General features: G+C 39.8%; 1 protein-coding gene across 9 annotated transcripts in view; it reads right to left on the bottom strand.

The window, feature by feature from the left end:
* FOXN3 (forkhead box N3) overlaps positions 1-10941 on the bottom strand; it is a 218941-nt gene that overhangs the window by 9001 nt on the left and 198999 nt on the right. For 6 of the 9 annotated variants that reach the window (XM_061359969.1, XM_061359970.1, XM_061359968.1 and 3 more), the window contains 2 exons: positions 8008-8116; positions 974-997 (listed from right to left, as the gene is read on the bottom strand). In XM_061359969.1, coding sequence (XP_061215953.1) covers positions 974-997; positions 8008-8116 — 133 coding nt within the window. The remainder of the gene's footprint in view (positions 1-973; positions 998-8007; positions 8117-10941) is intronic. The other 3 variants (XM_061359974.1, XM_061359975.1, XM_061359977.1) reach the window with 1 other exon arrangement.

The raw sequence follows: 10941 nt of genomic DNA, 5'->3' as shown, positions 1-10941 counted from the left end.
ATCTAAATGCAATGTCATTCATGACTGTGCAGCAAGCCAGCTGCATTTACTCTGTGATGGTTTGCCACTGCAGGGGTTGTCATTAAAGGATGCCAAATGCTTAAAAGAAGAAATCATCCATACTAAACTAGTTGTAAGGTGAATTTATAACCAAGTCCTTAAGATCAGTCATTACAAGGAAGCATATGATGCATTTTAAGTGACAGATTCTTCATTTTTAGGGTAAATTTACATTTAAAGATGTTTTACATTATCATAAATTAGCATAAAATTAGTTACTTGATTTTACTAGGCAGCTAATAGAGCAATGTGGCTTAATAAAAATCACTTGGTACTAATTTTCCATTAAAAAATAGCAATAAATTCTTGCTCCAAGGAAACAAACACAGGATAGAATAGGTGGAAACTCAAACGGGATTCCTACTAAGTTATTAGTGAACAAAGCTTCTGACAGATGGGACTTACATCAAGATGCCCATTTTCATGTTACTAGAGCTACTCCTGCTAGTTTGTACTGAGAAACCATCAATAAAAGAAAAGCTACAGTTCCATGGAGGAAAGCAACCACGTGCCAAAAAGACATCCCTAACTTGTCCTGCTCTTGAGACTCTAGTCTTTGCTTTTACACAAAAGGACTAAAATTTGGATTCAAAAGCTCTGCCCCTGGGACTTACTCCAAATCCCAATCATTTCAAAAAGGTGTAAAAATAGAATGAAAGGCCCGGGGATTACAGAAGCAGTGTCCTGGGGGAAGGTGTACTACTATGGGGTTAGCATTCCACAGGGAGTGACTGCAAGGAGGGGTGATGATGGAGGAAAACTGAAGACCACAAAAAGTGCAAAAAAGAAATAAAAAAATAAAAAAGGGAGGAAAGGGAATACCACTACACTTGAGAAGAAATGCATCTATGGTGGAACTGGTAAGGAAATGGAAAGCATTTGCATCTCAGAAAAACCTCTGGGTTTCACTTACATTTTGAGAGATTTCCAACCAGTTCTGCTTAGGGAAATAAAAAAGGAAGAGAAAGCAGGTCAAGGAAAGAATTAGCAAAGGATGTCTGCAGAAATGAGCAAGTTATACAGGCAGAGTGTTTTAGGATATCCACCATATCAAAAGTAATGTACCCTGAAAAGAAATTAATCTGATTTGTATCCTGACAGGCAATAGCTCAAACATAAGATATGACGAACTACTTACAATTGGTATTAATGAGTTGAATAATACTGGAACCATTCGCATGCTGCATGTGCTTCTGAGACATTCTAAAGCTTTGTATTGATTTTATACAGCCACATACTCACTAAAGAATGAATGCAATCTTCTTAGATCAATCTACACCATGAGTGGACAAAACTGCCCTAGGCTTCAGGGGACACACTCTGGCCAGCTGGATCTATTTTGCTCACAGTTCTGGTTGTAACTGTAACTTTGCTACTGAAACAATAACAGATTTTTAAAACAAGCGCTTGCTCTGATGTTTAGACTAGTTTGAAATTACAGGGGAAGACAAGGTATTTAAAAATTCTGTGCTTACTATAACAATGAGGGGAAATTTATTTCAAGTAATACCTTATTTTTTCCCATTATTCCTTTTTTTCCAGAATTTTGTTTCAAAATTTCCAGAAACTGACATTTCTACATGTTTTAAAGCGGTGGCTTGTCCTTAAGAACAGGACAGTCTCTAGAACTTTTCAACCTACTGACGTGGACTCTCTTATTTGCTTGAGGGATCTGAACCATAGTTGTAGAGATAAAAGTACCATGCACAGATTCTTCTTAAAATATTTCAAGTTGGCTGATGACACAACCCTCAAGCACTGCAGAGGTAAGTTTGGATTTTAGAAAGCCAGACGCCATCCCCACTGTGAATGGATAGGAGTTCTATCTAACTAATGTTACCAGCAGCCAGATGGGACTCAAAACTTCTGGATCTCAAGTCTTGGTAAGGAAATACCATCCTTTGCACAGTGTTAGTACCACTGCCTATCAAAGAGGTCCTCTTCAGGATGAGATGAAAGTATGTCTCAGTTATTTTAACAAGGACAGATACATCTTCCTTAAATTTCTCTGCTAGCTTTAAAAAAAGATAGGTAATCACATTCTGTTTGCTAAATGGCAGAAAGTTTTGCTAAAATATACTTACTGGATGGCACATCGAAGACAGGTGAATTCACTGACGAACAAAGCAAACCTATGTGGAGGTTAAGTATCACCTTAATCTACCTCTGATCCTCCTGGATATCAGACACTGTACACCAGGTTTCGGTATGGAACTGGACACACCCAGTTAAAAGTTACAAAGAAAGCAGTACAGGAAAGTTGGGTTTGTGGATTTTGACAGGTTCCAGGTTTGCTAAAAAAAGAGTAACTATTTTTTACTGTACAGGTAACACAGTTCCAAAGGGAAGTTCAGGACAGTCAGAACTTTTATCTACAGGTAGTTGAACTGTTACGTAAAACCACTACGTACCAGCAGACAAGAGGATGAGCAAGCATTTTAAAAGTAAGTGGTGCTCAGCTGCTGTATGATGAGATTCCATCAGCAGTTACTGAGTTAAAGGTCAACAAGTTGGTCACACTATTGATAGGAGCTCTTACAAAGGTACTTCACTGAATAATTGTATGCCAAGGACCACAATAAATACCAGCCATGAACTGCCAGCAGAAAGAGCACTTTGTCAGCGTCAACAGCAGTTCTGAAGACTAATGCAGCCTTCTGAATTACCAAGAATTACCAAGTTAGTTAGCATTTTTGTCCTTTAGTTACTGAAGGATTCCTTCAGCTCCCAAAGGTAGTTTGTTACATCTTGCTTGTTACAGGTGAGAAGGAGAATGCAATGCAACAAGGATGACTTGGGGTTTGTTAAGCTGATCATGCCAGTAATAAGCAAGAGTGTTAAGAATATATAATTAAGAATTTATAAGAAGATTCCCCCCCAAAATAAAGGAAGGGCAGTAGCTTTATTCAGTAGCCAGTGAGGATGTACTTGCTTTCCCCCTAGGAACAGGGAGCCTTTTGTCCTGGAACCTTGAATGGAAAATTTTTTTACTTCAGGAAATTCTCTTGGAAGCTTGTGTTCACAATTTACAGGTAATTGTGAAATTCCCTGAGAATGTCATAGGTTTAACCCCAGCCAGAAAGACAGTGCTGCACAGAACAACCGTTCATCACTTGCTGACTGATACCCAGCACAACCTGAGCAGCAACTGGTGGTTCCTAGTCATCTCCCCCCAGTTTACATACTGGGCATGACGTGCTGTAGTATGGAATACCCCTTTGGCTACTTTGGGTCAGGTGTCCTGTCTCTGCTCTCTCCTGGCTTCCTGTGCCCCTCCTTGCCGGCACAGCACGAGACCGAAAAGTCCTTGATCAGGGTAAGTGCTACTGAGCAACAACTGAAACATCGGTGTGTTATTAGCGTTGTACTCAGACTGAAGCTGAAGCACTGCACTGCACCAGCTACTAGGAAGAAAATTAACACTATCCCAGAAATGAAGACAGAAAAGCTACAGGTGGTTTGGTTAGAAAGGAGAATTGACAAAATGAGAAAGACCCATGTAATTTCCTATTAAATTTTATTTTTAACCTGCAATTATCAGAAGAAAAAAAATTAAACATGTATTTCTAACAAACACTACCAAAAGCAATCTAACCTATTACCTGGGCATACATGGCATATAGAAAAGTTTTCCCTAAATTTTCAACTAGCCTGAAACAATTATCTTGGATTCATTCTGGGGAAACCTATGCTAAAAAGGCAATGAAGTCTATACCATCCTCCATCCTGACATTTCTGACACATCAAAAAGCAAAGAGAATGGCAAATCCAGCCAAAGTATCTTTACTGGGACTAGCTCTGCTTAGCATTTACCAAATCCTAAAGGTTTTAACCCCCCTCCTTCAGGTTTCCTACCAAGCCGGACTCTGTAGCAGTGAGAATTTGGGCAGAGGAAAAGAAGAAAAGGACTAATACAGAACTACAAAGGATGTTAACAAGCATCATGGTGAAGGACGTCTGGTGAATGTACAGAAATCATAGTTCAAACAGCCCTAATATTATATCAGCTTCCAAGCTGATTTCAAAGGGCTGGTGTAACTGGTAACACCTTACTCATGTGGAAGGTGATTATATATGATATAGAACTTGCACCTTGCCAAGATGCAAGCTGGCGGATGCACTGGCCACTTTGACAGAGACTACACTTACTGAGGTGGACACAGATGTCCTCCTAAGTAAACATTTAGAAGGTTTTTTTTTCAATGGATGTACATAGGAAGAGCAAGAGCTCACCTTCAAAGCACAAGCAACTGCTTGCCGCATGAAAGGCACTACTGGCTTTGCTTGCTTTAATTCATAACTTTCTAAGGCAGTATTTTCTTTTCTACATATCCAGACTATCACTGCATTTGCTTTTAGATTCTCTCAGCGAACTGTATGGGGATACAGTCTGCCAAAAATATATATGATGGATCTCATGTTAGAGACACGCTACACACTGTGCAGCTTTGAAGCGTTATCTTCCCCTGCTGTCTCTGGGTGGGTCTTAGACTTGTCAGCCACAACATGGAAAATACGGATGGTAAACAAGCTGAAAGTGGTGTGAATAAAGTAAATAAAAAGCTACTGTCAAAACACATCCAATTATGCTCTACTGTGGAGATTTAACATCAGAGGATGATTTTCAAAGCAAAAATAGTGTGGGATGCCTTTTCCATTTGTAGATTAGTTTGGAATGAAAGGCCTATTCGTGCAATTTAAGCCAAATGCACTACAACATAATGATGTTCTCCTCAATTGCTATTCTTTATTCATGGGAAGTGGTGGATTTGTCATGTTTGTTAAATATTTTTCTGCAGTGTTTTTTTAATCCAAACTACTTAATTCAATCGTTCTTTATTTTATATATAACAAATAAAGTAATCACATGTAATTACATAAGAACAGCAGCACATCAATACCTTGTGCAGGAACAAAATAGGCTAAATATATTCAATCACACTGCTGAAGAAGACACAGTGAACTATGCACAGTAAACTTTCCAAATGATGGAAACGAATACGCCAGAAATCACAGATTTCAGCAACTTAGTCCAGTGGTATGGTTCTGACCTCCTTTCTGAGTAACAGATCAGTCAAAACACCTAACTACAACTGCAAGTTTAACCCAAGACCAACCTTTTTGTTACTCTGCTTTGACACTAATGGCAGTCTGCACAACAGGACAACATTCTGCATGCTACTCACAAGGATTCTGGGGGACAACAAAACCACAGACCATTAAGATACTAAGGAAATAAATGCAGAATGAAATAAACAGCTCAGACAGCAAGGAAATGCCAACAGAAGACCAGCACCTTACAGAAGAATCTCTAACTCCTACATATGGTACCTAAAGAAAACCAGTTAAGAGTTTTAATTTATTATGCAAGGATCCACTACCAAGAAGGTACTAGAGGTCTCCCACATTAATTATGAAAACCACCTTTTTTAGGTGGTTTTAGGCGTTTCGTTTAGAACATCAAAAGAACTCTTCTCAAGAAAATATATATTTGTGTGAAAACTTCTTGAAAAGAAGCTGTCTGGCTTCTCAGTGTATAGGCAGAGGCACATTAATTCTGCAGGTAACTACAACAGCCACCTCCTGTGGCTGCCCAGCAGACCTCCCTGCTGGTGAAAGCTGAATGGGGAAATCAACCTTCCTGCACCTGAACAGGTCTGAAAACACCCCCTGTGATCCTGACTGGAGTACCTCTCTCCATGCAGGAATGGTAGCTCCATGTGAGCAGTACTCAACTGCAACAGTAGAAGGCTGCACAGATGCTGTGGTAAATACCCCTCGCTGCACATGATAAGCAGAAGTTATTCTCATGAGTTGCCATGAAAGCTTGACACCACAGGTCCTGTTTAGCCCTGTATACCTCAGGAGAGGGGTAAGCACCAAGAAACAGGCTGCCATTTTTTAAGTAACCGGTAACTGTAGTATCCAGTTTTGAAAGGATCTGATGATGTTCTAAGAGGCACCGTGCATCTAGAGTGACCTTCTTCCTAAAGAAATGCTGAATCTTAATATCTCCAAGGGAAACAAAGCTATCTGCTGAACTTGCTCTACTGCAGAGACTCTCCTAAGTTCTCAAAGGCTTTCAAAGCCTCTTCTCCTTGCCCTGCCTTTTCAAGAATTAGAAGAGGGGATATTGCAGTAACTCTTAAATATGAGCAGACATAATGCAGACCAGGAATATATTCATAGCATGCTATTTCTAATATTGCCTAAGGCTGGAGAAGAGAACAAAAAGAATTAGAAATGTCTGCATTAACTAATTATAAATACTTTTCGCTGAGACAGAGCAAAAAGAATGTAAGCAAGGGAAGGGTAAAATCCCTAATTTCCCAGATCTACATTAGCAAGTATCTGGTAAAGATCCAGTTCTGCCTGCTGGGAAAAGGCGTGAGTACTAGTCCTCAGAAAACACATATAATTCAACTGCGTGGCCTTACAGCAGAGCAATTTGAGGATTTCTACACAGAAGGAAATTTTCAAGTGGCCTGGAAAGAAAAACAGTTCTATCTATCTCCTCCTTGAGTCAACCCTGATTATGAAACAGGATCTAATAAGAAATGCAAACAAACTCAAGAGAGTATATTCAGACCACTGTGTCCTCCACTGAGCTTGGACACCTCATAAAAGATACATATAATTAACGATCCAGTAGTCCCACAGCTCTGCAATCCCCACTGGAGCAGAATGCAAGTTCCAGCTAAAGCCAGTAGCAAAGCTGCTGAAGATCGTTGACCTCCACTGCTATCAAGGCCAGACTGTGGAAAAGCAAGATGGAGAGAGGAACTCTGCAGTCTTCGGGAGGATGACCCTCAGTGATGCATCCCTTCAGCAAAGCAAATGGGAAAAACAGCTGAAGCAGCTGCCCACCAAAATATATGGATTTTATTCTAGTTAGTGTCTTCCACTCTATGCATTTTAAGCATTAAGAGTATATGAATGTCATAGGTTCTTTCTCTCTTCATTTATTGGATGGAAATACTGCACCCAAAGTGTTAGACACTGATTCTCAACAGGGATAGAAATAATAAAGAGCAAACAGGGAAAAAAGAAAGCACCAAGTAAATAATAACGGAGTAAGTTACTATCTAGATACTTCATTTCACTGCCTTGTAGCCATTTACTGGGACCAGAGGGTATAACTGGAGCAGCCCAGCAAGGTGGGGCCCATGCTAATTATGAAACCACACCCAGAATACCCAACTGCCTGAGCTGAAATAGAGTTTGCAGATACTGAGAGCTCCGAAAGAGAAGGGCACTGGCAGCACACTTGACCAAATTAATCTCTTGTGACTGACTGAAAATGGAGCTACACCTGAGGCAAATTGTTCTGCCACCAATAAACCATCTCTGCTTTAAGTAAAGGAAACCACTAAACCACAGTTCTTAATGCCATCACTAGATGTCTCTTACTGCCCTGCTTTCTGGAAAAGTTACCATCAAACAGTATTTTACCCTTGAATGTTTGAGTATAACCTTGAAATAGAAACCACAGTGAAAGAAATTGCTTCACAAAGACCTAAGTTAATAACAAAAGGACAGCTATATGTTCAGATATCTTTCAGAATTTGTTTTAATATTATTGATGTTATTCTCACTGGTATTTAATGCAGGAAAAGGTCTTTAGGAAAAGGGAGGGAGGAGCAGGGAAAAGCATTTGCACTTAGAAAAACAGGTCACTGTAGGAGGTTCTCACCATAAACAACCTGCAATTTCCTAGTGAAAATAAAACTGTTTTTTACAAATCAGTGTGCAAGAGGCAGATATGCCATGATTATCTTGCAATGAATGATAACCCAAGAATTTTAGGTGGCAGAGTTTTATTTCATGCAGAACCTCAGAAGTATTAGCAAGCAGCAAGATATCTGATGACCAGAGCTTACATATACCTTTACATTCTCTGTAAACATCGATTTATTTCATAAAGGTCCTGCTATGAGCTATTCTTACCTTACTGCAACAGCCATACTTCCAATGGGATTGATTGGCAATGGCCTGGTTCCAGGAAATATTCCTCTACTCAGAACTCGAGCTCCATTTTGTATCACTCCTGGAGGAACTATAAAAAACAAAAACCAAGAAAAAAAAAAGAACAATTTTTCTTTTAAAGGAAAAGTTAGGAAAATGGAGGAGCAAAATGTGGAACTTAACTTGTCATGAAAAAAGAAAGCATTAGAGAGGCTTGTGTGGTACACTGCTTACCTTGAACATCTCAGCTTCAACTCTTGTGAATGCCATGCTGTTTACAATGCTATTTTCATGGAAAAAAGTAACAGCAACCAATGATAACATGGCTTCTGGAAGTCACTGCCTGACCTAGTTGCTGCAGATCATTCCCTGCACAACCAAATTACTTTCGTTTTGTAATCACCATTCTGCTGGGAATTCATGTGCTTGGAGTCAAAGCCAGCTATGAGCATAGATGAAACTATTTCGCCTACAATAAGAAACAATGACCCTTTACAGATAAACAGAGTGTAAGCACCTCACTGCAATAATACAGGTCATAGGTTTTTATCACCCCAGCTTACTTTCTCAGCAGCAATCTCTTTGGCCTCTGTCTTCTGCAAAATAAAGTGTTAACTGCAAATGTGGATTTACCAGGAAGGGTAAAGAAGAGGCTAAAAAGGCACTAGCTCCATATGACTAATTAGCCCCTCTCTTGCCATCGATGGCCTCTGGCATCCACCCTGATTTCAGTCATATCTCTCCAGCACACGGCTGAGTCACAGTTGAGCCTCCCCCATACAATGGACTGATGCCACAGACATTGAACTGTGTAGGTACTGGCCACTACAGATCAGAGGTTTCACTGGGGTGTTTTAACATGGCTGTGTATCAAAGGTTGCTCTGGGCAACAAGATTTTAACCTACAACTGAGTACTTCTTTTCTACCCAGGCATGTTTCTGTGCACTGCTCAGCCCAGGGCAGCCAGCTCCCACAGGCAGCACTACCAAGGCACCACAAAAGGAGGAGTCTGCCCTCAGCAGGCCCTCAGCATTTTCCTCCTCCACTGTGGGATGGCAGGACTTCTCCACACAGGCCTTATCCTAGGTGCTTACCATGGACTTACATGTAATGCCAATTGTCTGTACTGCTATTATGTCCCTACAGGTTGGAACAGTAACCCCTAGCAGCCTTAACCTGAACTTGCTTATTTAACACCCACGGCTAGCCAGTTCACTTACTTTTTCTTTACCGTAAGTCATCATTCATACTGCAACATCCCCTGGTGGGGACTGTCCAAAAAGAGAATGATGATTGTTACTCTGGATGTATTATTTTTAAACACACAGATATTATATAAATACATGTAAGAAATGTAATCACCTTATAAACACCCACAGAATTTTATTTTTAAACAAATTACAGGGAGACTAGAAAAATCAATTCAGCCTAAGAATCAAAACACACAGTTTATATGCCCAATTTCAAACACTCACACCCCAAAATATAAGTGTATTATGAGGCAGAGAAATAAAGGCTCCAGAAGTACATAATTTTTAAGCCACTGAGGTACACTTCGGCTTCAACACCAAGCCAGAACCACACCTCCTCTCCTGCCACCCTCATGATCACCTTGCTTCACTCCAGACCACGCAGATTAGGTCTGGGAAAATAATCTTCTTTCTCCTGCTGGTGAGAGTACATCACCCCCTTAATCAAATCCTGTCACTGTGTTATACCCACCTTTACTTTTGAGCACCTCTCAAGAATAGGTCATTTATATTTAGGTGCTTAAGTGCAGCCTCAAATGGCTAAAATTACAGAACTTGCTTTATAACAACTGGGATCAGCTTTCAATGACCAAAATAATCCAAAAATTGTGTTTTGCTATTTATACTTCACCACTTTGTGCACTTTTTCTTCCAGCACTAGATTATGGGAAATAAATCCAATCTGTTTCACTCAGGGGACACTACCAGATTTTCAATGCTCCCATGTCTGAGTTTGTAGACACTGTAGAGGAATGTTATCTTGCTAAAAGCTTCAAAATATGCATTTCTTACTATATTTATTTCCACAGCATGATGTTAAGATGGCCAAAATACCAGTGACATGATAGAAAAGAAGACTTCTCAAGGATATGGCTAACCTAAAATGCAAAGGTAACAGGTAAATTCAAGGCAGCAGATAAACCTGCTATCAAAAGATCAGTAAAAAGACATAATCTTCAATGGGCATGTTTTTTCTAACAGGCTTTCAAGAGGACAGATTTTGTACTGCACTATACATTACAGTTTCTCTATGTTTACAAAGTCCTGTTAAAAGAAATGAACCAGGAGTTTTGATCTGGGAAAGATCTGGGCATTTTCTCTTTACTCTGACACAAACCACAGAGTTTTATACTGAAATGAAGGATTTATGCATACACACAGAGCCACGTGCCAGTTAGTTGTGGATGTTGCCTAAATATATAGACATGTAAAACTTTAAAGCAAACACACTGAAAGTTCTACTGTAAAAGAGAACAACAGGCTCCTTGGTTCTCAAACTTTTCTTTCCATGGTTATCTAATTATACTGGGCTGTTGGCAGAGTTAACTGATGCTTATCTTATGCTTTCCTCTCTCCTACCCTTTCTGCCTTATTGACAAATACCATCGCTTCACTTTCTCATCACTTCTCTAAAAATACTGCCTCCTGTCTTTCCTTCTTTACATTCTGTAAGTTTCCTTTTCTCCTGCTGTCCTGTATATACAAATACACTGCCAAGTCTAATTGCTTAGACCTTCTATATATTATTCCCACTCAAACCCATTCTCCATCTTCCTTGACCCTTTGCAGGTTTGCAAGTCATGATGTGCTATTCAGGGAACACACACACACAGAGACCTCATGCCTTGGCTTCCCTCTGAATACACCACAGCTCTGTATACTGAA

The sequence above is a fragment of the Neopsephotus bourkii genome, unplaced genomic scaffold (assembly GCF_033783945.1).
Source record: "Neopsephotus bourkii isolate Nb327-2 ecotype Australia unplaced genomic scaffold, CSIRO-AGI_Nbou_v1 NB_998, whole genome shotgun sequence".
In the NCBI taxonomy this organism is placed as follows: domain Eukaryota; kingdom Metazoa; phylum Chordata; class Aves; order Psittaciformes; family Psittacidae; genus Neopsephotus; species Neopsephotus bourkii.
Note: the sequence above shows the minus strand (reverse complement) of the source record. Positions and strands in the feature narration are given on the sequence as shown.